At 44.0% G+C, this 27,549-nt stretch overlaps 1 protein-coding gene across 2 annotated transcripts; it reads left to right on the forward strand.

Moving 5' to 3' along the window:
- Positions 1 to 1,618: 1,618 nt before the first annotated feature.
- On the forward strand, positions 1,619 to 26,817 carry LOC149331993 (ras-related protein Rab-1A-like). 2 transcript variants are annotated; one of them, XM_089556991.1, is made up of 9 exons: positions 1,619 to 1,774; positions 5,048 to 5,143; positions 7,909 to 7,981; positions 10,839 to 10,886; positions 12,676 to 12,723; positions 13,469 to 13,564; positions 13,928 to 14,059; positions 16,189 to 16,379; positions 26,679 to 26,817. In XM_089556991.1, exons 2-9 carry the CDS (start codon positions 5,121 to 5,123, stop codon positions 26,713 to 26,715), a joined length of 648 nt encoding a protein of 215 aa, XP_089413117.1. In that variant the 5' UTR covers positions 1,619 to 1,774; positions 5,048 to 5,120; the 3' UTR covers positions 26,716 to 26,817. The 2 variants fall into 2 exon arrangements, with proteins under 2 accessions (XP_089413117.1, XP_089413118.1); XM_089556992.1 differs by lacking the exon at positions 26,679 to 26,817 and having other exon boundaries at positions 16,189 to 17,772.
- The last annotated feature ends 732 nt before the right edge of the window (positions 26,818 to 27,549 follow it).

Below are 27,549 nucleotides of genomic sequence, written 5' to 3' on the forward strand. Positions count from 1 at the left end.
AAACAGCATTCTTCTTAATTAGTTCCTGCTTGGAACGCGCTGCTTGGCGTCGGACTTTGGCGCTGTTTTTCGACATTTGCAAGGCGTACCTGCACCTCGGAAGTATATGCGGAAAACTCCGGAAAGTTAAATGGCGTCTGGTCTATCGCAAATGCCAGAGTTACTAGTCTACGGTACGTTATAGAGGGCGAGGTGATTATGAAGTCAAGGGCACTGTGGACGTTTGAAAGAAGCAGGTGGAACAGCGCATTATGATAGTGCTTCCTTTCCAAGCTTCTTTACGCTTTCTTCCCTAAATGTATTGCATACTTTCGAAGTATCGTGCGTTTACGGAAGCAGGTAGACATTCAGGCATTTTGAGAATAGAGATCTCAAATAGTCATTCCTCTAAGTACGAGAAGTATTTAAACAGAAAGCCATATTGGTATAGTACTCTTTAAAGCAACCATGAAATGATTTCGATGGGGATACTCTAGTACAGCGGATCAGTAGAGGTGGTCTTTGGTGGTATCCGAGTCAAATTTGAAAGCTCTGCGTAGAATGAATTTTTAAATGTCGCTGCTCACAGTAGCTGGGAACCGATGAGGGCGACACATTTCACCGCGCGGTGGAAGTACGGCAAAGCCACGTGTCTCCGGCGTTGCGGTTCTTCACTTGGGCAGTGCTTCAGTGGGCATCGAGCTTCCTTGGTAAGGGCTTCTATCACCGAGGTGACCATGTCAGAAGGAAAACCAATAGAAGCCCTTGGCAAGGAAGCTCGATGCCCACCGAAGCACTGCCCAAGTGAAGAACCGCAACGCGGGAGACCCGTGGCTTTGCCGTGCTTCAACCAGATTTCTCATCGCCTCAAAAAAAGTGGCCATGAAATGTGATGTCCCGGTGGTCCTCATGGCGGCCAAAAAGCTTTCGGGCATATGCATTATGGTGCAGGGAAATGGAGAAAAGAATCAGTGCCGCACTAAGCACGTAGACAGGTTTGTTCCCTGCAAAACAGGGGTGTTCTACCAAATACCCCTCACATGCGGGAATTGTTACAGAGGGCAAACTGGACGTTGCCTAATTATTAGACTTCAGGAGCACCGCGCAGCCGTTGAATCAATGGCAGGGGCGGTGAACTGGTAAAAACATTGTCGCCATTGCCGTAACTGCACGCCCAGGTTCTGCGACACAATTCTCTTGAAAAAATTGCCAATCCGCGGTTTGTCCTGTGCTTTCCTCTCTTCGTCCCACGCCGTTTTGCGCGGTTGCAAAATGCAGTTCAACGTAACTTCTGTTCAGTATGGCACGTTGTCGATCTAGTTGGTTTAGCCTCGAAACTTGGAAAAAAGGACACCTTGGCGCAAATAAATTCACAAGGACAATAGAGACGAGAAGGCAACAGACAGGCGCCTGTCCGTTGCCTCCTCGTCTCTTTTGTCCTTGTGAAATTAATTGCGCCTAGGTGGTTGTACTCCAAATTGGAAGATAACTTCTGCTGCTTGATAGTTCCAGCGCCCCGTGGTGCTACCTGTGGCGCCACCTTAAGTTACCGATGCAAACTACAGCCGCCCCGCCGGCCGCACGATTGCCACCACTGGCGGCGTGTAAAGGGCGGACGAGGAAACTGCTCTAGAGATTAGATTACGCTGAGCTAGGCAGGAGCGTGATGTGTCTGCTGTGTGCGACGCGGGTGCCCAACGGTTCCGCCGAAGCCGTGTAAGCGCACTGGTAGCGTTTGCAGCCAGTGTGCTGCCGTTCACTGATGCTCGCTTCTGGGGCAAGCAGCAGCTGATGCGTGAGTGATGTCGACCGGATTATTTTTTTCCCATAAGTTCGTTTACTGAATTGGCTTGTTCTTGTCGTGTGAAGAGGAAGCAAAATATGCCTGTGGTTCATTTCATTGCACACTGAGACATAATTGTGCTCGGCGAGGATCGGAAACAGTGAGAAGCTCAGTGGTGCGGCACATAGCGTTAAAGAGAAGCTGTAAAAATCAGCTTGACATAGTTAATTTAGATCTGAGTCGTGTATACCTGTGCAGCCGTGCTCGTGTGTAAGTTTGTTTACCTGCGGAAGGATTGGATTTTCGCGCAATCTTTGACTACAGTGCATCGCAGTCACATCACGCTCGAGCTCAGTTTGGGGAACTACAGGAGTAGGGGCGCTGCCGGTTTCCTTGTTTTGGTCTGTAGCGCTGAAGCTTAGCCAAAAAGCAAGACTTGACTGTGTTGCACTTCATCAAAGGTTTTCACCACACAGTGCCATTGTGTAATAGATACATGCAGGTATATCGGCAGCCGTGTGATTTCACTTTGTATGCGTTCTTCGCTTTTGCATTTTCTGGCTTTAAAGAAAATAACACTTGTCAATAAAAATACATAAAAAAGATACGTACTACAATGTCAGATGATGCACTTTCATGGTTTATTGGATTGCATACATCGCGCATTTGAGAAGTAGGCATCGGTGCTTCCGTAGCTCGTAGATGAGAGCAAGGAATGTTCTGTGCTGTATTATTACCTCGGTTTCAACGTTTCTTCAAAAACGTATGCAAAATTTAAATGTAGGACAAGAATACAGAAAGAGGCCCCAAGTTGAGCACCGCAGTGGGACCTTTTACAATAGAATGTAAAAAGCAATAAATTGAGGTAGCTTATGCCTCGATACAAAAATGTCACTTGGTAATATATAAAACAAACACAAATAATTACGAAAAACTAGACCAACTGAATTGCAACCAAAAGACGAATTAGATATAAAACAATATCTTGATACACCAGAAGTCAAAAATGAACGAATGAAGTTTGCACTTAAACGAAGACACAGATGAACCGTTTTCAAACTATCAGGTAATGAATTCAATAGTTTGATTAGACAGGACCCAACCATCTAAATTCCATAGTTAGTTCGAACTAGGTTGTGGAAAATTACTGTTCGATGCAAATCTCTTGTGGTTATTGTTTGTCAGTTCTTGGATGTGTAAGTACTGAAGTTGGTCACGGCTGTTTATCGCATGGTAAGCAAATGCTCCTAGTTTGAATTTTGTGAGATCTGAAATGGAGAGTTGTTCAGTATAGAGTACAATGGTGTAATGCAGGTATCCCGATTAGACCAAGTGATAATACGAACCGCTTGGTTCCGGGTTAGCTGGAGTATGGAAAGATGAGGGTGGAATGCGCGGTTACATCAACGTTCCCCTCTCCCCCCGTCACGGCGGCGGAGTGTATGTGACGTTCGGCCGCTGAGTCACACGACGCGGAGTGGAATCTCTGCCACCGCTCGAGGGCGAAGTGCGAAAATGCCCTTGTGCTGCGCAATGGCAGGACATGTTATAGAAATCTAGTGTAGAAAGTAAACGGGAGCTTTCCATCGCGGCCTCTCTCAGTGCATATGGGCAGCTTTCAGACATTAAACCCAACACTCAATGTGTTCATTTCAAACAATATATAATTGTCTTCGTGAACAGGGTTAGAGGTGACGGCCCTTGTGACCATGGGTTTGAAGCAACCGTAGGCCGGAAAGGAGCAGTTTCCTTTCTCACAAGGAAAAAGGAAAGATAGCGAAACACAGAAAATGTTCTGTTATAGTATAGCTGACTGAATAAAAAATGTGCACTGCCAGTGCGATCTATAATGAATCAATCAATCGCTACAAGAATCAACACTTCATACATTTGCTTTCACTTGAAAAGAAACACAATATATTTGAAAGCGACCATTTTAATCCTCAGCGACAAAGATGCCCACACTAAATATCTAGAAGCATAAGCAATCTTAATTAATGCTTGAATAGCATCTTTGCCTTTCTTTAGAATGCTCGCAATTAGATGGGACACATAAAATACCATACGTTCTCACCTAAGAAGCAAAAGCCGACAATGTTCATTCTTTAGTCAGATAGAAAGGGGGCATAATCGTGTTAATAGTGAATAGCCCAATTGGTCAATCATTCACTGAATGCAAGCAGCCAAATGGGTCTTTGGGGGCCATCAGCAGGCCAAGAGCTCAGAAACAAAGCGATAACTCGTGCTAATCTCATTATTTGCTCAAGTGTTGACCCCAAGTCTTTGCTCGAAGTGATACTCGGCAGGATAGCGAACTTAACAAAGCTAATTTCGGCTCGGGAGAGCCCCTAAACACTTTATTACGTCAAGAACACTTAACCCCTTAAGCTTTACTGAATATAGCCTGGAATCATTTTGTGCAGATTCGTAACGAAGACTACCTCATGCTTTGAAGCAGCGCGCCTCATTATGTAGCAGCTGGAAAGCCATAGCTACTGCGAAGTATCATTTCTTCTTGTTGCACCCAGTAGGTTCACAGCAAGCTTTTCCCTACTTTCGAAAGCATTTTTTATTGGCGTAGTTGCTAACACGGTAGCATCTTTTAGCGCAAACATAAGCAGTGAATTGATTTCCCGTTGGGAGTTGCTTCGCAACTTCATTGCACGCACATCATCTTTCGCACATTAACATCAGCTTTTTGTGGCCGTTGGTGAGAAATCAGCCAGCGTAATTTCGTGGCATCTGTGGTGTGAGCGCTTTGTTTTTATTGTGGACTGTGCTTGTATGGGCGATGGTTATGGAGTAGTTGGCGTTGAAGTCGCGGAAGAGAATCAATCGTGTAGATTTTCGCACCAATCAGCCAGCTAAATGCTTTCAACATATCTTGAATAGTTCTAGGATTACGTTATCAAGTAAGAATTTCATACTCTATCACGTCCTCTGCAATTGCTTAAATAGTGATAAGCGATTTGGGTAATGAACACAATATTTATCTAAATACCCTTCAAACTAATAACATCATTTTTTTTTAACCGCTGCCGTAACATCGCCTGGGAGTTGCAGACTGTTCAAGACAAGAAAACACTGGCCTACGAGTGATGCACGCTTAGCCCAGAGAAATCTATTGCGTAATACGTCTAAATGTGGCTGGCGTCCAAATATACCGCTCGAAGCGGTCAAACTGGAAAAATGTTATCTCAGTGCCGATTATGCTGCGCGCCTTTCGTGCGAAAAAGCGCCACTGCCGCTGGGCATATCGGCTGATAAACCTTTCCCTCTCTTCAGAGCCTCTCCCAACGTCCCCTGTGCGTCGGAACCGGCAGCGCTGACAAGCGTAGCATCGTCTGGGTGCGGCAAAATGGCTTCGGCGAACGCTGAATAGTAAGTGTTATTGTGTTTTGGTTAAGTGTAGTTGTTTTTTAACGCTGCTGACACCTTTTGCTCGCGGTAAATTTCATCCTTCAGCTTAAAGTTTCAGCCAGTCGTCTCGAGTGTGCTGCTCCCTCAAAGCGGTTTTTAACGTTCCAGAATGAACGGAAGCGACCTTGCTAGTTTACTTCGTGTGCAGTACAAGACGATCGTTGCTTCTGCCATGGCCTCTCCTAGTAGACAAGCCGTTACTTTCGATTTTCACTGTAGCCAGCGTGTAAACGGTAATGTTTCGCAACGCTAACCTTCAGCGTCGCAATATTTCCCAATATTTTGGAGGCTTGGAGCAATTACTTCAATTTTAGTTTTGGCTATGAAGTCTCTAGCAAAGGGCATTGTATGTAATACTGGCCTTGAGAGTGTGCCAGAGATTGCCCATATTCAAATTACAACGTGAAATCTAGTGAGGCGCCATAATGTCAATCAGCCAGCGAAGTAAGAGAGTTCCTTGTTGGGCCAGTCTGTTAATCATGATCATGACGTCAATCATGACGAGAGGGGCTCACAACAAGCAGATTTTTTTTCTGACAGCTTGAAGGGGAAACACAAAAGAAAGCGCCGACTGTTGAAGAAGCATGGTTTAAGATTGTGCAGTGTTATGCGAGTAGTTGGTCAATCAGGATCAACAAAGGGTACTGAGCACATACAAACAAGATCATTGTTTGTATGGTCGCAGTAGCCTTCGTTGATCCCGCCAGCGGAAATCCGCCACGTCGCTGTAAAGGGGCTGTGCCTTCCGTCATTAGTTCGCACATTCCATTTCTATTATTGCTGTGGGAGTTTTTCAACTGTGCTTCTATAACGTTTCTCCATGGGCCTGTGCACAAACTTGAAAAGCAGGTCATAGACATAGCCCACCTGTACAAATTGGCTACATTAACGCCGCGCAGTGCAAAATATTAATTTTTACATAACAATTTACGTAACAAGTTACAACATGACTCAGCAGCCCCACTGGTTTGCAGAAGAAATGGCTATTGAAAAAGAGATCCTAGTACAGTTTGCAGACCACAGAACGACCTCCTGTCTTACCCTTCAGACATGTGTCTGCTGCTACAGTAAAGTCATCCTTATTCTGAAAAAAAAAGTGACATGCCCTCAGTCATCGCATGTTGTTCGCGGATTTAAACACAGATTTGTTTCGATAAGTCATGGGAGGCTCTTTTGCTTTGCTAAGAGGGATTCCTCCACTGACATTGACGCCTGATAAGAGTGGTGTGTCATGTTTTCCATGAAACGTGCTTTGATCCTGTTACGCAAGGGTGAATGTGTTGTTCTGAAGCTCTTGTCATAAACGAGTGCTAGACATGGGTCGCTTTCAGTAGTAATCACTGAACTCAACCGGCTCCTGCAAAATCGGCTTGCGCATGCAGCAACCACCCCACATAATCGCAAAATGCAATTTATTTCCCGACGAAAATAAAAGAGTAAATGTGCCTCGTTGTATACCTGCACTTCATCTTCTGCAAAAAGCGTCGGTTTCAGAGGAAACAATCTTGTGATAACACTGGTCTTCGTAGCGAGCCGTACGAAAATTGCGATGACAAGCTCAGTACTAGTGCACTGTCTTATACCCCTGTCACTTTAATGTCATTCGAATCGAATGACATTAGCACCTACTGTCATTAATCGACTGCTACACGGGAGCATGTAATGTCATTAGGTTCGAATGACATTCGCCATCGAATGAGTTAGGGGAACTCATTCGCATTCGATCTCGAACCGAATGCGTACTCTGGACACCAGATACGCAGCAGGAACAAGCGACACGAAAAAATAATGTGCACACTGCCAAACCTAGAAAGTGCATTTATTTAGTTCTGCTAAAAAAAAGTTAATGTTGGTGGGAATCTATTTACACTACAGGCTGTCGTGGATAGCTATTACTCTCGGTCTCAGCAGCCCACAGCAGCGGGCGAGCGTGAAGCAGCGTCTTTCCCGCGACCGTCGGCCATTTCGGGATGCGTGATTCTTGCTGGTTGGCGTGCCATGTTCGTTAAGCTCGAAGGTTCTTAAAGACGTAACTGAGCAGTTCACCTTTTGGAAGTCATTTGCAAGCTCCGCGCGTGTCCGCGCGCCGCCATGTCAGCCATTTTGTTTGTTTACATTTATCGGATTTGTGGTTGACTTAGTACTTGGCTTGGCTTTTGATGGCTAAAGTGATGCAGAATGGCCTCAAATAATATTTTAAGCTTATAATGCGGCACACAAATGTTCTCACCCGCTTTTGAAACACTGCAAACAATTTCTAGCATCTTTTATGCGCGCTGATGTTGTTCAGTTGGGCTCTTTTTTTTTCGCTGATCGTCGATGCCGTCATATTCGAATGACATTATTTTTTCCCGTGTAGCACCGAAAGAGACCAAATGACATTCGATGCATCGAATGCCATTAGGTTCGAATGACATTAAATTTGCTAGTGTGACAGGGGTATTACCAACGTTTTTAGAGGGATCTAAAAACGTTGGGTATTACTTCCTTTATTGCTGACTAAAACGGCGGTCCCTCATGTCGGTTCTTGTACAAACTGGATCTTCAGGATGCCTGCACCTTTTGCTGCAAAGTAAAGCTTAAACGAAGCTTTCAAATTCATTTAGACTAGACAAGCGAAACTAATTGCACAAAGTACCCAGGTCATAGTGGCGTATTTGGATTTGCATCAAGATAGAAACTTAAAAAAAAAGTGTCTAAACGCCTCGCTTTCTCTTTCCTTGCAGCGACTATTTATTTAAGATTGTTCTCATCGGCGATGCGGGAGTGGGAAAGTCATGCCTGGTTCGGAGGTTCGCGGTAAGTTTGGAAATTGAATACCATTGTCACAAATTCTAGCGAAGTCGCATATTAATAAGGTGGATTGTTGACCTCGTAGGTGTATGATCACTTAAAACCAGCATCAGAGAAAAAACAGACACAAAGAAGAAACACACAGGAGCCTCCTCCACGTCTGTGTTTCTCTTCCTTTTGTCTGTTTCTTCTCTGGTGCTGGTTTTAAGTGAAGTCGCATACTAGCGCTCGAGTTCTGATCGTGGCTGAAGGTACGGCGCAACTGTATCGTGATAATTTCAGGAGCGTGTGCTCTGAGCTGCAGAAAATAAGCGGGTGAATCGCGGACCGCTGGATCTGTTGAATGCTAATTAAAGCCCTTGAACCTATTAATCTGTAGTGATGCGCGCAGCCTCTTTCACCGCGCAAAAACGTGACACCTTTGATTCTCATGGTACCTGTAGAATGGTCGACCCTGTCTCACGGCATTTCATTCGGCTTCGAAGCAGTCTGTATGCAGCAAGAGCTAATAACATGTGCCATAACGACAGCACAGGTTCTTTGTCTTGAGCTACTTAATTTTCTTGGCCGCTGTATAGCTTTCTTTTTGGTCATATCGCTGAGCTTAAGTGGACCACGATCATCAGGTATTCTTTAATTTATATCTTGTTCCAAATTGGAGCATTCCTGCACGTACAATGGACAAACGAAGGCATTGGATGTCACATAGGCCCGAAGAGGTTTGGTTTCTAGCCTTGCTCTATAGCTCGATTTGTTTATGGTTTATGGGGGTCTAACGTCCCAAAGCGACTCGGGCTATGAGGGACGCCGTAGTCAAAGACTGCGGAAGTTTCGACCACCTGGAGTTTTAACGTGCGCTGACATCGCTCACTACCCGGGCATCTAGAGTTTCGCCTCCATCTAAATTCGACCGCCGCGGCCGGTATCGACTCCCCGTCTTTCGGGTCAGCAGCCGAGCGCCATAACCACTGAGCCACTGCTGCGGCGGCTCGTTTTTTGTTGCCATCATTCCAGGTGTTTTGAAAGCAAGAGCTACCAAAAGGAACGAGAGTGTTCCTTAGGACCTATATTAGCATATATATTAATATAGCTAAGCTATATTAGCTTAGGACCTATATTAGCGTACTGGGAGCCCGCGCACAGTGAATACGCCTGTGCAAATCACCTCGACGGCGCCAGGTACCCGGAAGCTATGCGCTTGCAGCATCGGGACCAATCAGCGCGTGCTCAGCGGCGGTGGGCGTGTAACGGTACTCCGGTACCGGAAACACAGTATGCTGAAGGTGTCTATGCAGCCAGAGGCTGTACGTCCTGTTCCAAAAAGTGCACCCCATTTTGTGCTCCGGGTAACCTCAATCTTATCGCCATCGTTTTATGGAGTTGAGGGCGCTCCATGTGCGATACAAGGCGTTTCTTCGATGGTATTTCTCGGTGTCCGTGAAAAACATGCACGCGAAGCAAGAATAGGAGCAAGCGGTTCCGCTTCACACCCCACCCCCGTCGAACTCTGGCGAAGCTGTGGGGCTTGGAGAAGGAACGCGGAAATTTTGCACGGCCTTGAGCGTCGACCGATCGCGCATGACGTCATGGGCGAAATGATGATAGACTGAGTAGAGTTTCCGTGGCGTTCGGTGCAGAAGGTCGCGATAAGCCGAGTGGATAAGCGCAGAGCGTTTTATCATGGTCCGGCCCGACAGAATGGTGGTTATGGCCTCATTGGAACTGTTTCATATATCGTATTCCACATATGTCGAAAGTTTCAACTTTAGTGTTCAGTGGTGGGTCATAGTGTTTTTTTTATTACTCTTCACTGTTGCTCAGAGTTGCATAATTTTTTTAATGTAAAATGTGCATTAGAATTGCGAAAGTGAGCACCATTCACTTGGTGTTCGAATAGCTTTATTCGCCGCTCATCGTCACATTATCCTGGTGATCGGATTTTGAGCGCAAGATAACGGGCAGTGCCGGCAAGGCGGGAACGAAATGCAAACTGCCTGTTTAGTGGGATTTAGGTGGACGTTGTTAAAGAACCCCTGCTGTTTTGAATTCTCTTATCTTTCTTGGGATGGCGTTGCGCGCACGAAAAAACGTACGCAGGAAAGAGCAGAAGATGACATATAGAGACATATAGATGACAACTGAATTTATTACTTTCACAACAGCATATATATGCAGCATTCACATGTGCAAAAGGGAAGTGGGGAGAGGGAAGAAAAAAGAAAGAAAAAAGAAGGGGATGACTAGTCAAGCCTGCATAGGTCAGCAAAAGCCATGGATAAAATTTCTTTCCCTTTCATTTAAGGTGACCGATGTATCGCTAACACAATTGTTGCCTTTTTCTTTCATGTGGAATGCATCTAAAAGTTCGCGGGCTATTTTGTTTTTACTCTTGCCCAGAATTTTGGTGTCTGAGCATCAGCTCGCAACCAGAGCATGCAATGCAATGGGTGGCAAGTTTGCCCCTTCTATTTTTCGTATAGAAAGAGCATGCTCCCCTGCGCGTTCATTGACGCAACGTGAATACGTGAATGCACCAAATCGCTCAGCAAGAAGTTCTTCTAGATTACTTTGCTCTTATCCGCCTTTGAAGTAGTATCCGCGGAAAAAAAAAATCTACCAGAGAAACGAGAGGTCCCCATATCATTATGGGGGCTCGGCGCCGCGTAAAACATGCTAACTTATCTGGAATATTCGCTGTGACATGCGATAGCAGCTGTATGTATGTACGTGCAGCCAGGTCAGAGTGTGCTTCGATGACTTCAAGGGCCAAGACCCGTAGTTTTTCAACAGTTGGATGATAATTTTTATAGGGATTGCTTTCTGTTCCAACTGCCTGTTAATACCTGGCGTGCCATGATTTCAGGACAATACTTTCACTGACGGATACAAGCTCACAGTCGGTGTCGATTTCGTGAGTATCTTATTTCGTGCCTGAAATGGGAAGAAATATTCGCCATAAATTGTTTTTGATTGCTGTTGATTTTGAATTCAGTGCCAGAAAATGTCAGCTGAAGGCCACTATTTACGCATATATTGACGTGCAGTGTCTACATGTAATTTGGGCTTTAGACACACTTAGTGAAGAATGTGCAAGAATGCATGAGAGGTTTGCACTGGAGGTGGAAGAGGTTTTTATGGTTGTACGTACCGCTACTTCTGTGTGGGAGATCGCAGTGAATTAAACTAGACGAGAAGAACCGCTTTAAATTAAATGTGCTTGAGCTCCATCTTTCCTGACGCGAAATTCTAAGAATGCTTCAAGTTTGCTCGAACCTGCGAATAGACGTCCAGGAAGGCGGGTTTCTAGGGGTAGGCTTCCTAGTATTTATGCAGAGAAGTGTATTACACCACGGCAGCGGTGGGTCTAGCTGCAGAGACCACAATTTTTATAGGCACCTAGACGGAGAGACAAACACGGACTGAGATTTAGCGGGTATGTTCGCTGTAGTAGTATCACTCGCCTACTCACATACTGAGACTTCATAAGCTCCGAGAACCCCTAGTGAGTAAAAAATGTTAGTACAGAACTGAACATCCGCAAAGTATGAGAGAAAAAATTGGTTGATAACTTCCTTCTACAGCGCAAGAAGTGCACACGGCCTTTGATATCGATCATCGATATCATCGGAGTGCCATGCGCTGTATTTTTATCTAGTTTATCAACTAGATAAGACTGGTGCGGAGACCGTGCTACATTGTATGGGCAGAACGAGGGTTTTATCAGTTGTTGTTTCTACATGAGACGGTTTTGTAACGATTTTTCAATGCAAGAAATCCAGCTGCTTGAATGCTTTGCACGTATGTTATCAATGTGAGCGTGCCATTTAGAGGTGCGAAAATATCGCATCAAAATATTTTACAATGCCTGAACGTGTTATAGCTGTGCCTCTATTGTAACTGAGCATGACCGGTATCTTCTCATGATTAAAGTTGATACACGTTGTTTTAATGATATTGAACTTTTCACACCAATTTGTAATGTTGTTTATTGACAAGTTTATTCGGATTTGATCGCCCAGGCACTGAACAGTACTGTAGACAATAAAATCCTCTGCGAAAAGTAGTCGTCCTGTTACCACAGGCTCAACACATGATTGGATGTCGTTAATACACACTAGAAAGATCAATGGGCCAAACACAGGGCCCCCCTGGAACACTAGAAAACACTTCAAAGCTGCAGCTGTCAGATTCAGCATTTTTTACATGATTTGTATTGTCATCGGAGTGACATATAAGGTGGCCTCCACACAGCAGTGTTTGTCAGTGTAAATAAGCTCAAGTTTTATTGCGAAAGCAATACTACTTGCACTTTGCACGGTGACCACCATCATGCCGCGGCGGTGACCGCCATTGACCTTCATTTGACCTTGATTGCATTAGTTGCATTAGATTGGATTATATTAGATTGGACTGGATTAGATTACATTAGATTAGAGTAGATTACATTGGATTGGATTGGATAGGAGTGGAATGGACTGGATTGTATAACCGATGCATCACGACAAGTCTAACCACAAGCACCACCACCAGCTACACTACCAGCTGTACCATGGCGTAGGTACGGATATTGCTTTCGCAATTACCGGGCTTAACCAAGCTAAGCCACAGCGAATTTTTTTTCTATCACCTTACAGTTGTTAACATGCAAATTGAATCTGTCTATCCTCTTCCTCTAACGCTATTTTTTGTTTTTGTTGCAGAAAATAAAGACGATAAATCTTCATGGCAAGACCATCAAGCTCCAAATAGTGAGCATCTCCTGTTTCCTCTACGTCAGTCTTGATGTATGAAGAACGCGCGCTCCAAGTTTATTTTCTTTCCTGGAAGTCAGAGTTTAACATTTGCTTTCCTGCTTTTTTGATAAGATTGTCGGCGCTGCAGATTGATCTGTGTTGTGAGGAATATAATTGTTGACACATTGACGAGAACTAGTCCCGATAATACAGACTCAATAAAACATTTAACTTATGCGGCTTTAGAGTCATGAAGCGGCTCGTGGGCTTTGAGAGATGCCGCACTCCAGTACAAGTCTTCCGATTAATTTGCACCAGATGGTGTCATTTGGAGTGCGCTGGCATCGCACTGCACAAGGGCATTTTTGTTTTTCACATCCGTCGAAATACTACCGCGTCGGCCGGGATCGAACCCGCGACCTTATGATCAGCCGCCGTACGCCAAAGGGACTGGGCCACCGCCTCGGTTCCATATCAGTGCAGTTCAAAGAAGGTAAAATAGAAAATATTTGGGAATAAATGAATGTCATTCCCTTTGCTACTTCAAAACAATTTATATGTTTATCAATAAAGATGGGGAAAAAACAAGCGCGCTGATTTAGATAAGGACTGCAAAACTTTTACGGTTATCGAGTTTTAATATCTGGCGCACTGAGTTCCCCATGATATCAATGCCGGGAGTAAATCCAGTAGTCCAATGGATTCATCACGCTCATGTTCCACTCATCCTCTTCATATCTGACTTTATTCTGCTCTTTAGTGGGACACCGCGGGCGAAGAGAGGTTCTACAGCATCACAAGCTGTTTCTACCGAGGTGCACAAGGCATAATAGTTGTTTATGACGTCACGAACCAGGTACGTACCAAGAATTTCTATTTAGGCTCAGCTTCGCACCTCGAAAAACTTTATTTTATCACACTATTCTTTCACGTTTGTTGCCGATTTACTGGTCTTTGATGCTGCTCGGGATGTCGTTTCGCTAACAGTGTTGTCCATTTTTTATGGGGTGACTACGGTAATTGCGAGAAAGGTTTTGCAGGCTAGTTGGTTCATTACCGAATTAAGTTTTAGCGCAGTAAGACAGCACAGGATACCTTGTGCTCTTTCCTGTCAAGTTCGTTCCTTCCTGTGTTGCCTTTTTGCGCTAAAACCCAGTTCTATTATGGCCAATTTCTATTGATTACTTTATTTAGCTTAGAAATGACCCTCTTCTTGCAGGAGTCATTCCAAAATGTACACAAGTGGTTTCGTGAGGTGGACCGCAATGCATCTGTGCACGTCAGCAAGCTTCTCGTCGGCAGTAAGAACGACCTGACGGGAGACAAGGTGGTCGACTACAACACAGCCAAGGCAAGTGAATGCTAATTAAACGGTTAATGCTCTCCCCGCTATCTATTGTGAAACTGGAAGTCGTTGCGTTCTATATGTCGAATTCGGTGTGCTACCGTTCCGCACTGCAGTCATGACTGCAATCGCTCGTCTTACGTGAAAGGTGGAAAAAATTTTCTTTATCATCCACGATATGGCTCGAACGACGTAAAGCAGTCGTCTTCCCGTGACACACACGAGCTCTTGCTCGGGCTGCTTGTGCAGTAGTGTGAGAAACTTTCCTAAACCTGGCCCCACAGTATCGGAGCTTGTACATCAATACGGAAGACAAAAAAATTAGTTTTTTTGTACGTTGTCTGAAATTGTCCAATTTTCAGTTAGCAGGCCTTGCGTGGTGTTGCACTACAAAATCGATAATCATTAGCGAAAGAATGAGAGTTTTAGAACTGCTGCCAATAAGCAATAGTGAAGGCTGGTTTTGAAGTGTGTCAGAGTACTTGCTTCCTAACATATCTGATGTTGATTAGAAAAATAGTTCTGGATGAAATGAAAAGTAAAAAACTGTTCTACACAAAGGAGGTGCGGCAATTCCACTATTAACTTCTCACCAACATATTTACCTCCTGTGTTCTCGTAAAGAGTTGAAATAGCAAATAATCTTAGTTCATTTTAAAATTTTGCTAAATACGCGGTGCTCATGTTGAACTAACAAACTTTTGGAAATCAATAATAGGTCACGTCTGGTATGCTACTCATCGTGGGTAATTTTGCACATAATGTTTTCTTGAAATAGTTTTTGATTTTAACAAGAGTTGATTCTAGTTAAACGTGCAATCTTTTCCAAAAATTGCGACATGGCCGAATAAAAGGCGGTGCTACCAGCCGTTCGCTATGTATCGTTAATAAAATGTATTAAATTACAAATTTAACTCATGGTACCCCTTAAGCTTCCATATTGTCCCGTTATTATTTCTGAAATATATTAGTGATCTGATCACAATGACAGAACCTTTAAATATTGTATACACTGATGGCATAAGCATATTCTTTTCCACAAAGAAAGAGCTCTGTCTATGATTAATATTAAACTTCCAACATCGCTTTGTGCGAACCGGATCAAGTTAGGCTTTAGCAAATCCACACAAATACTTTTCAGGAATTCCGAAAACAATTTGTACCTCTAACAATGTCTGTTTGTGATCTCGCTAAAGCGTGTTCAATCCATTAACATTCAGGTCTTTTATTCGAAGATAATATTCGCTGGTCATTCCATCTAGCGTAGCATAAAAATTGCCGGGTACGTCGCTGTTCTAAAGAGTGTCAGTACCAGTGCAACGCGAAACATTGTTGCTACTGTTGACTCACGTTTCCACTAACATTTCTTCGTTTGGAGTGCACTGTCCAAAGCAAGCAAGGAAACTATTTCTATTAAAAAATGAAAGCGTTCTATTTCTTGACAGACTGAAGGTGTATTTCTCCACCAGCCTAACTCAAACAAAGCGAAATTCCAACAATATAGCCCGCTCCAACCAGCAACTGAAATAATTTATACACTGAAAATAGAAAGCTGACCATGCAGTATTCCAAAATACATATATGAAATCGGAACCTGATTGCACCCCGATAAACATAAACTTCATGAAATTTTCAACAAGAGCTGGTTACAGAATGAAGTTGTTTCAGTCACAAATTTTGAGTCATCTGAACTGTTACATTAAAATGACTATTGTAATGGATCAATTAGCCTCCATATTCGCTCTGGGACAAAAAAATGGGTCCTTATAAGGTGTCATAATTTTTCTACAGTATTTTTATTGTCTCCTTGCATTTACCCTATTAAAGGCTGCCTAGAAATCTTAAGCAAAGGCACGCTGCACTGTATTGTCTACATGTAAGTACGATAACCTAGTATTTTCACCTGACCTTTATGCTGCTATGGGCCTGTTGACTTGCGTCGTACATGTGTACTGCAGTTCCGGAGTACGGCGGCCTGTAATATTTCGTCTTGGAACGACGATAAAGCTTGCCTATTCTGAAAATATAAATAATTTTTCGGTTTTGCAAGTGCCTTCACGTAAAAGTGTTTGTTCCTTTTTGACTCAAATGTGCCTGCACTCTTTCTTTGCTTAAAAGTTTATTATCTTTCGTAGAAACTCGCTGAACGCATGGGCATCCCATTCCTCGAGACGAGTGCCAAGAACGCCATCAACGTGGAGCAGGCTTTCGTTACGATGGCGTCCGACATCCAGAGCCGTGTGGTCCGACTGCTCGGCGACGGAAGTTCGCAACGCGACGGCGGCACTATCAACCCGGGCGTGTCTGTCGAACCGTACAGCTTCGGGTGCTGCTATTGACTCTATGCACATATCCTTCGCACTAGTCGCGAAATGTTCAGTTGTTCATGCTTTCATGTCTTTCATCCTCATTTGTTTTTTTCAAACAGCGACATACCGCAGAAGCGTATACCGACAGAAACAAACAAGATCAGCTCCGCGCAACAAACAAAGATTGCATTTCCGACCAAAACTTTGACGAAAGCTTACTGAAGGAGCCATGTACAAGTTACCGATGTTTCCAGACCGGTAATGGTCCTTTCGTCACTGCGCTTTGTGCCAGTATGTCTTTTTTTTATTACTCAATGACAACTCCTGATGCTTTTTAGTAAAAAAAAAAAGACTAACTTATTGCTGGCATGAAAAAAACAGCTGACAAGTGCTGCTTGCCCTTCGATCGATTCGCTCATTTTGCAAAACTTTTTTTTTCGCACTTCCGTGATCCTGTACGATAGTTTGGTTCCTTCCTTCCGGTATTATTTATCGTAATTTATTTAAATTAATGTTCAATTGAGGCTCTCAGCAAAGTGGATGCAATGTTGTAGCTTCCTGCATGGCACTACAGCTTTTTTAGGTCCTGCTCGGAACATTTTGTAGCTATTGTCGTGTTGCGACTTGTAAATTTCTTGGCACTATCCTTTGTCAAAAGACTGTGATACCTTCTGTCCGACGGAGGCTGGACCGCTTTGCGAGCGTTACAGACCAAAGCATCGCGCTGCTCAAGCGCTTGCTCGAATCACGCAAGCGTGGTTGGCGCGAAGGGAGTCCTCTGGCATTTATAAGGCACTGCAGGCAGTGCTTAGAGAATGTTTGTGTACATTGGCCGGGACTACCATATAATTTCAGTCACTCTGCAGGGAATTTAACCTTTCTGCGTAGACAGTCATTTTGCCGGCAACTAGCGTCATCTGTGAATGACTACTTCAGTAACAAAGCCCCTGACTCTAAGACATGTAGCGCTGCGTTGAACTCATCATCTTGCCCAAAGGTGTCCCTAGTTCAAAAGTAATGTTTCTTCAGCTTCCTTGAAAAGGGAACTGTGATTCATAAAACAAAATTTCACTCCTGGTAAAGCTTAGTTTCTTGTGAAACCTAAACACCTTGCCTCTGGCAGGCTATCGCTGTACCGTCATTGTGGCAGCAACTGTACGAGCACCTACCACTTGCTAACAATATGCACCTGCAGGCACACAGCAAGATCAGTTGCAGCCATTGACGAAGAATGATGTGGTGCATGCGAAAGGGAAGGTGGGGTCGACTTCAACAAGAAAAATGAGTAAAAGGTGAATTGAAAAACAAATGTGACTGCACTAATATATTGGATTGCATAGGAAGGATATGCTGAGCAACAACTTTCATCTATCAGACAAAATACAAATTAAATGGGTGAAGAAAACTCGACTTTGTGTTGTTTTTATTCATTCAACAAAAAAAGTTCCCTTTTTTGCAGCACCGTATATAATTATTACATTAATTAAGCATTGTTCTGATATTTCTGTTACTGCTTCAGGAAGACACATTTTCACAGGCTTCATTCAAGGGAAGCCAGAAATTCTTGTAAAACACCCAGCGCACAAGTTTTGAGCATCCAGTTGTTGATTAACTTGACATATCATTGCAATAAGCTACACAAATATAAACTGCACGAACTATGCCTTTGATTTTCTTGGTTGTGTCTGGAGCCTCACTCTCGCAAGATAGTAGGAACATGCAAGTGCGCATAGGCTTCTTAATAAACTTCAGTAGGTCGCCAACGCTCAAGATGATGCCTCGCATTCCACCTACACTTTGCAGGAATGTGAAGATGATTGCTAGCAATTCTTCTGGAAAAGCAGCCGAATGAACGGGCCAAATAACTCGACATCTTTGAGTCCAGCGACCCAGCAATCAAACCTTTGAAAGGTATTTCAATCTCTCTTTGAAGGGGAACTCGGTGTTTTTTTTTCCTTTCTCTTGCCCCTTTATACATCTATTCTCGAAGAAAGATAGGACGTGGCGCACCTCCCACTTCCACTCTTGTGACTAATAGGAGATGCGAAGGAAATGGAGACAAGAAACAACAAGGTACTGGTTTCCGTCCGGTTTTGTCGAGCAAACATGCCATTATCAGCACGCATCTCGCAGTCGCCGGTGCCATGGAGTGTTTATGTGGTGGTAATTAGACCTCGCTTCCACGTTTATTTCTTTTTATGTCACACAGTTCGTTTTATTTTTTCATGGCACCTTCCTGACAAGACGAAGAGAGGTGCGAGGAGAAAGGGAGGGTTTTGCGTGGCTGGGGTGCTTTCCGTTACGACCCACGTGGGCAGCCAATCATCTTCAAGAAGGGGCGGCTGATGCAAGCATCTGAGAATAACTGTTTCCTACCCCACCACTGCGTGCGTTACATCCAGAACAAGCTGGGGTACTCCAGCTGCGATTACTGCCATGGAAACTAGCTCATTCGCAGCGGCGAACAAGCTGACGAGCAGCTGAAGCTTCTCCGCGCGTATTACACAACTTTTTTAAAGCGAAAGCTTTACTACTTGCACTTTCAAGCCTTTGCCGTGACGCGGCGGTGCCACTATTGACCTTTCGCATGACCTCTGTGTGACGTCACGCCGAAGAGCTGGGCGACCATCTCGCGCCGTCTGCGAGTAGTGGCGGTGCCACCACCGGCGGCCTTAGATTAGATTGGATTAGATTAGATTAGCTTGGATTAGATTGAATTAAATTACATTGGATTAGATTTAGATTACATTGGATTGGATTGTATAACCGATGCATCACCAGAAGTCTAACCACAAGCACCACCACCAGCTACACTACCAGCTGAACCATGGCGTAGGTACGGATATTGTTTTCGCAATTGCCGGGCTTAACCAAGCTAAGCCACAGCGAATTTTTTAACTCACTAGCACTCTGCTTGCGTGATAACAGTGGACATAGCGATTGAAAACTAACGTTTCCTTTTCTTCCATTGCCTACGCTACTTCTCTAACATGTACACCTCCATTGCCGGGTAACATCACGAAATTAAATTACGTAGCGCCTTTCGCAGAGCCCAGGAGATCAGGAAGACAAAGTAGGGCGACGCGTAAAAAGCTAATAAATAAATCATGGACCCCGAGCATGGTATTTCCGAGTCCCTTTTCAGTTGCACAGGTACCAAGCTGTGGCAAGCGATGGCTCACACCCGGACATCCGCCTTGTTTTTTCTCTTTTTAGTTTCCATAGCGAAACCGATGATATTCCAACAAAACCACACTCTACTCTAAATATTACAAGCACGCTTTAAATGCATACATGTAGTACCTCTGCCCAGCTGTTTCCGGTGGGTATTTTTTTTTTCTGACGATCAAGCTCAAACGACCTTTGCAAAGCCGCCAGTCCGGACGTGCGTCATACTATACCTGGGAGGAGAAATTGGCATCACATGTTTTTGTTGTTAGACCAAAAATTTCTGCTTTACAGTGGGTATACACTCAATAAGCGCAACAAGCGTCTTTATCTCTCGTACCTTCGTCTTATCTGCTGAGCACTTGGATAGCTAAAGATACCTTCTTGCCGCATCATTTCCTTTCCCATCCCGTTTAGAGGTTGATTACGTGCTGAAGAAAGAACACATTAAACTAATTTGGCGCTGGTGCATAGATAATTACATTTAGAAATGAGAGAAGGACGATTGAACGAAGCCTGTGCCAAAATTTATTTTTCAGATTCATTTACACTTGCAGCTGCCTTGCGTAGCAAGGCGATGGAATTGTGACCACATGAAAAAAAAAAACCGGCTTGTAGCAATCGGTAGCCTTAGTTGTAAGTCAACAGCCGAAACTTAGTAATTCACTAGCATTCTGTATGAGTCAGCACTCGTAGTGGCCTGTAAAGTTTGATCCAAAGTTTCACGCTCTAGTTAAATAAACATTTTTGCGAAGGAACGATGTTTATGCATGCGTATAACAGAAAGACTAATGAAATGAATTGTTGCCTGTATGGATATGCACCGTTGACTAAGGATGCAATCACGAATGCTCTTATTAGAGAGAAGGAGTTAGTTTACAAGAAGGCCGCGGAAGCCAACAGCGACATCGGTCGTAGCGCCGATAATTAGAAGGACGTGGTTGTTTAGTTTAGTTTAGTTTATGGGGTTTAACGTCCCAAAGCGACTTAGGCTATGAGAGACGCCGTAGTGAAGGGCTCCGGAAATTTCGACCACCTGGGGATCTTCAACGTGGACTGACATTGCACAGTAGACGGGCCTCTAGATTTCTCCAATAATGAAATTCAACCGTGGCAGCCGGGATCGGAACGTGGTTGTAGGCTAGTACGTAGGACATCGGGAAGAGCAAAACCGATATTTACCTTGTCAAAAAACAGAAAAATTAGTGTTGCTCAGCAGATTACCATGATTCTCTTGAACAAAAACTAGTCGTGACAACATAATTTTCAATAGTTACCGGAAATCAGTCAAGGGAAATCACTGAAGTCACGGACGTTAATCCTATTTAAATTAGGGAAATCGGCGGCACAGAGCAATAATTCGAAGTTTCTAAGAATGCTCAGAACGTGTACGTCGAGTTCCGGAAGCAAAAAGACAAGTTCCTATTGCTCTTCAGTGCACCTTTAAGCCTGAGGACATCGTCATCATCGTAGAGCCTGTTGTCAGGCTCTGGCACTTGGAGTTGTCCGTTAACCACAAGAACAGATGTCCCTCCCTGGCAACCGCAGTCCAGCTTTCAGTAATCGTCGTCTTCTTGGGTGTTGCGTCCCTGGCAGAGTCCAGAAAGGATGGCGAAGATACACCTCAGCGGCCGGCGTACAACACTTCAGACAAGTGCTGAGCTGTTATTCTTAACCTCATCGGCATCAAGACCTACTGAACTACAGACCTGCACATATGGCGGGGTCCTATGGAGCAGCGTGCGCCAACTTTCGTTAGCTTATTGGCCGTTGAGGGCGCTCGGTTGACCTGTTCGTCTGCTATGATCATCATCATCGTTTGCCATTTTGAGCAAAATATTTAATACATTTGTTTCGTCTGCCTCTGCTATCTTAACATCAGCAATAAAAATATCCATAGTAACGACTTTTTTCGCTCTGGAAGAGTATAAAAAACATCTTCCTTTTTATTCACTTTCTTTTCGTCAGCACCACCGTGCCTAGATGGTAATGATTACGTGGACAAACGACAAAACTGCCTTGTTTGAAATAAAATGATGGAGGAGGTCATTTTTTCAACAGATATATATTAGCGCCACGCCGCCCGTAATGTTTCTACCCTAGCGGCAAAAGGCATGAACTAGAACATGCGCGCTGGAGAAGGGTCATTTGTGCAGGTCTGTGGTTCAGTAGGTCTTGATCGGCATATCACCGACGGGGTACGGGCCGGCCCAGCCCTTATCCTTCCAAGGGATACTTCCTCCAATCTCGTTAAGTTATGAGGGAGGGGGTAAATGCGCGGGGGATTGAAAGCACACGTACTTCTCTCTATAAAAGGTTCGGTTTGGTTTATGGCGTTTAACGTCCCAAAGCGACTCAGGTATGACTCAGGCTATGAGGGAAGCTCTCTCTATAAAAGACAAGATGGGAAGATTGGAGCGGATATCAAAAGAGAGCCTTTGGTCGAGACATTCGTATTTGGAGTATGATGTGTAAGGGCGTAATTACGCTTACTATTATGGCTATTATGAGGATTTACTGTGCTGGTAAATCTAGATAAACGCTTCTTGTGTGCGTTCATTGATGCGTATTTTTGAATTTTCCTAGAAAATGCTAGGAAAGCCAGACGGAGATACATTTCACTACGCGAGTGAAAGAAATGCGCTAAACGCCGGATGTAAAGGTAAAGGTAGCCTTCTCTGCGATTAATGGAAGCAGCACCCCTGCCACGCAGTTTCCGCTGTGTAGTTTTCTAGTAGATAAAGAACAAATTGGCAATTCCAGTGAAAAACAATTTCCTGTTTTCATAGGAAGTGCAGCATGTTTTAACAGATCCAAGCTGTGCGCATGATGAAGAGGCGAAACAATTTTTTTATTATTTTATACGAAAAACATGCGGCTTCCGGTGGCTATATTTGCATAGGCGCAGCAAGCACCCACGTTTGCCATACATTGGTCTTGTTAGCCGAACGTCACGACACGGTAAGAATGCCCTGCTTACAGTGTTTTGCGTTTCACCTCTTTCATATTACATGCTATAGGAGAACACCTTAAACTAATTCCGGGAAGGTGTATGCATAAATATATTTCCAATCTAGCGAAAGACGCTGTAGCAAAGCGCGTGATGCATACAGGTCTCTGGAAGGGTATAAAGTGACAAGAAGGCGTCATTAGTCCAATGGGAGAAATTGCGGTCACAGAACTGGCAGAAAAATATGATTACTTGTCTTTTCCACGGAGCCAAGGTTGTTTTTTTTTGATATCGCGCGCATGGTAGAGTTATCAAACTAGGCCAGCATATTGAAGAAGTATGTTTAGCAGGGATTTATACCCAGACACCTTCGTTTGTTTTGCCCCTTCATAGTTGCGCCTCTAAAAGCTCAGTTCCTGCAGCGCTTTAGGCCCCTTAAATCTGTGGAACTGCAAACCAGGATGGACGCGAAAAAAAATAATAAATATAATATTCACTTTTCACCACAGACTGGACGGGAAGGTTGCTGCCATGGTGTTTTTCTCTTAGCTGCACCAAATTTTCGTAAAAACATGGTTCAGATTAGCATATCTTTAATTTTATATTTGAAGCTGATAGAGTTATCAAACTAGGTGAGCATATTGGAGAAGTATGTTGAACAGGGATTTATACCCGGTCTCCTTCCTTTGTTTGGCTCCTTAAGAGTTGCGCCTCCAAAAGCTCAGTTTCTGCAGCGCGTTAGGTCCATTAAATCTATTGAATTAAAAACCAGGATTGACGCGATAAATAAAAAATAAAAATAATATTAACTTTTCACCTCTGACTGGACGGCAAGGTTGCTGCTATATATGTTTTTTTTTCCTAGCGGCCCAAATTTTCGTTAAAACGTGCCTAACATTAGCATATCCTTAATTTTATAGTTTCCTTCCAGGGCATGGCAGGCAGTTAAAACAAGGGAGCTTGCGCACGTAGGCGGATAATTAGCAAATATATTAGTGAACTTTTGGTTATTCAGCTGCAAGTTACCATAGTGAAATTCAACGACCACCTTCAATGTTACACGGTCATATGAAAGGAACAGATATCGTTTTTAGTTGTATTCAAACTGAAACTGGTCGGCGCCGCCGGGGTGGCTCAGTGGTTATGGTGCTCGGCTGCTGACCCAAAAAGACGCGGGTTCGATCCTGGCCGCGGCGGCTAGACTTTATTTGGAGGCGAAATTCTAGAGGCCCGTGTACTGTGCGATGTCAGTGCACGTTAAAGAACCCCTGGTGGTCGAAATTTCCGGAGCCCTTCACTACGGCGTCTCTCACAGCCTGAGTCGCTTTGGGACTTTAAACCCCATAAACCAAACCGAAACTGGTCGGCAAATTTGCGATGGTGCCGTCCATGTCTGTGCTTTCACTGGTACAGCAGCATCGTCAGTGACACCAGCTTGTTTTCCCCGTATTCTCTGTTTTCTTTTTTCGGCTGCAGCTTTTGACAGTGGCGTCGGTTGTCAGCTCTGACCGCGCGCGAAACAATTCTTGGTTTCTACGGTGACGGCAAGGTGTCATGTCCAGCTCACATGCAGAAGACGCGACCATCTATAGCATCTTTCTTGAAATCCGCAGCCTCTTCCAACCTTATCAGAGCGTTGGAAGGCTGATAACTGTGCATAGCAGAAGTGATTCTACTGTTTGCCGCTGCATGGAGCCCGACTGATTGACATCGCGGGTTGAGTGTATCATCAAATTTCTAGAAAATATCACGACGTAAACAACGCGCCTTTTCATCACGAGAACGTGTATGTGGATATGCAACCGAATTTGATATTTGAGAAGAAGAAGGCGCAAATAATTTTCGAAATGCCACTTCTTCGAGCTGACATTCGTACGCTTTCTTTGTTTAAACAGAAGCACTCGGCTTCACAACAACAGTTACAAAACGTTGCAAAGCCCCTATCCGCCCCGTGGCTACAAACATCATGATTGGATAACATTTAGAATATGCTACCTCCTTGATCCTCTCTGGTGGAATGGCGGCTAAAACAGCGACAATCGTCCGCTTGATGTATTCTATTTTGGTAGGTTCAGTTGTGTACACTTCACTGTTTTGCGTAACCCCACGAATAAATGGTAGTATTGTAAAACGAGGCGATAACTGCGGCCACTCAATGGGATCGGAGTGCCACATGCACTTCCCACAGAAGTGCAGTAAAATAGCGGGCATCACGTGACTAGGAGCGGGTTCGAAGTAAAGCGGAAGGCCAGAAGTAAAATCAAATTCAAATTCAAATTCTTTATTTTCTGCCTTGTAAAGATCCTCGTATTTGGCTTCCTAGTATAGGTCCTCTGTCAGTGTTTCTTCGAACAACTATGGTTCAACAGTCCTGTCATTAAAAATTTCGCACGAAACGTTGACAGGCCCTCTTTCCTGATGTTTGTACTTTACTGATTGGTGAGGGTTAACGCTTGGCCAGTAATTACCATTGGGCAGGTTGACGGTTGAATTTCTGAAGAAGCAAGCGTCCTTAGTCCAAGAAGTTTGCATTTGAATTTCAGGTTCGTAGCCTGTTTGGTTTAAAACACAATTTCTGAAGAGCAGTGGTCGCTAGAAATCACTCTTGTGCAGTTCGTGGGGCAGGACCTTGTATAGTGGGTAGGTATTGTCGATGCTTTAGAAGCACTTTCCACACTGATCTGGCCTAGGCTCTTGCAGACGTCACAATTGCATACACTCTCGCCTCCGGCTTGGATGTCACGTACAAGAGGGCACTTTACTGCCTCTGCGAGTATCTCCAAACCATGTGACTCCGTTGCATGCGTTCTTTCCTCTGGCCTCTGTTATTCAGCTTCATAAAACGCGCAGCAGTAACATTTATTGTGGCCCAGTAGTCTCCATTGCGGAGTTTCATTTTTTTTTCTGGATGAAGCACAAATTACCATTGCAAATCTGTAACGGATCCTGTTGACTCCGGACGTGCGTCATACTAGCCCATATCTCCGGCCAGGAAAAATGAGCAGCGTAGAGGTAGTCGTACTTAATTTCCTGAAATAAATGCATGCAGCACCTATACACCGCTCTTTTGGTTGCCGAGCTGTTTCTTTTTTCTGAATCAAGCATAACTACCACTGGAAACCAATAAAACACCCGCTGACTCATGTGGTTGTGACATCACGTCACTGAACAAATCCGGATTTCCTCGTCGCAGCGCTGGCGCTCACTTTTCTCCTGGAGGGGCGCTTAATTCTACGGGTTTAAATGTAAGGAAGTAGACGACATTGTGCTTCAGACCCAGTGTTCAACTTTGGAAGACAATACCTTCATTCTATCTTTGTAACAAGGCCCACAACCTGAAACCGAGTAAAACATGAAAATTCTTCTTCAAATGTGCGACTCCGCCACTTATTGTGCAATAAAGGAAAGAAAGCGGATACAATACACAGAAACAAAGGGCTTTGAAACAATAGGTAGAGAGAAAGAAACCAATAATTCCACTCACATAGTGTACAAAGAGCATTTATAATAGACTGTGTTAGTTCAGGCGCCGCTTCAGGTAAGTTTTAGCTGAATTGCTTGCGCCTTTGCGCTAATGGTTAATGTCGAAATCAGTGTTGTTTCTATGAAGACAGAGACTCTGCAACAATATGAAGCCCTCGGTTATTAATTAGTTACTAAAAGGCTCCTACTGATGACCAATCGGGCAAGCCAGATAATATATTAAGATTTCGTGCGCCTTTCACTGACAACCGACATTTAGATCCTGAAAGCGCAGTTTCACATTATGATGTAGTAGCCTGTTTCTTTTAGTTTAAAGCAAGCTCCTTCCATGTTATTTATTAACTGGAGGTGCTGGGAAATACAAAACCCTAGGGTATCCAAAAAGACCCAAAGATAACGATAAAAACTGCGATATGAGTGCCGCGAAAGGGAAAAATGCTGCCGAGACGGTGGCATTTGTTATCCCCTGGGCATAGCCACACGCGCTGCTTTAGGCCTAACTGCCGTTTCGGCTGACTACTTAGGCCTTGTGCATACTCTCAGCCGTCTGGAATGACAGATTATGGACGAGGAGTCGTCTGCACAGTTTATCGCATAGTAGGAGCTGAAGGATGAGAATGGGGCAGGAATACAAAAGTAGGAAGGCGTCAGATCTCCGCCGAAGAACAGATTAGTCCTAGCACTGTGGACTCTAGGAGTTATGGTTGTTTTCTAGGTGGTACGCCCTTTTGAAACAAAGAAGTCCTTGCTGATCTGAGCTCTGGTGCGCTGGTGTGCTGACCGCTCTGAACCACCTTTTTGGAATTGCTTCAGCGGTCACGGAAACTATTGTCCTACGAAGACATTGACTTACCGAGTGTGAGGTAGGTTTGTTTATTTAATCTAATTTACTCCTACTGTAAGCAGGTAGCAAAATTAACCCATTGATGGGTGTTACTACAAGGCGTCATAACAGGGCCTAGTATCCACGAACAGGGTGCTAGAACATCAAGCATTCGACGCATCTGTCGAACTTCTTTCTTATACTGACGTCAACTTATGCAATGTGAAATCAGAATAGAAGTATATTCGAATTTATTTTCCATGACTTCGATGGTGATCAGGGCTAACAGCTGTAAAAAACAGCTTGAAAAAGGAAGAGCAGACTAGCACATCGCTTGGCAGCAGCAAGCGAAACGAATTTACATAATTTGTCAACAGTACTGAAGTATATATGAAGCTTTTAAAGGCGTACGGCTGCAGCGTAGAACAAAACGAAACACACAAAAGGCTTACCAATAAATACTAAACGGTTCAGCCTCAAGATAACAGCTTGAAAAGGCTTCATTAACAGTTGCAGTAACAACAAAGGATATTAGAGATTAGATTTGCATACAGTGATGTCTCGACTGCTTTGTCTAAAACCACGAGTGTCTTTATATTTGTTAATAAAATCAAGATTACGAGTCGAGGAATGCAGTCCGTTATCAGTTCTAAACTGCGGTATAGACCAAGTGTGATTAGGTGTAGCGGGCTTTAACGTCTCAAATTGACTTAGGCTATGATTGACACCGTAGTAGAGGGCTCCAGATAATTTCGACCCCTTG

This window comes from Amblyomma mixtum, chromosome 8 (assembly GCF_055824585.1).
Source record: "Amblyomma mixtum isolate Tamu chromosome 8, ASM5582458v1, whole genome shotgun sequence".
NCBI lineage: Eukaryota > Metazoa > Arthropoda > Arachnida > Ixodida > Ixodidae > Amblyomma > Amblyomma mixtum.

Bases quoted from the DNA above. Each gene is read 5' to 3' on its own strand.
- LOC149331993 (XM_089556991.1), top strand. From the start codon at position 5,121: ATGGCTTCGGCGAACGCTGAATA. The intron at 5,144-7,908 runs GTAAGTGTTATT...CTTTCCTTGCAG, and splicing joins GCTTCGGCGAACGCTGAATA to CGACTATTTATTTAAGATTG. The intron at 12,724-13,468 runs GTGAGCATCTCC...TCTGCTCTTTAG, and splicing joins AGACCATCAAGCTCCAAATA to TGGGACACCGCGGGCGAAGA.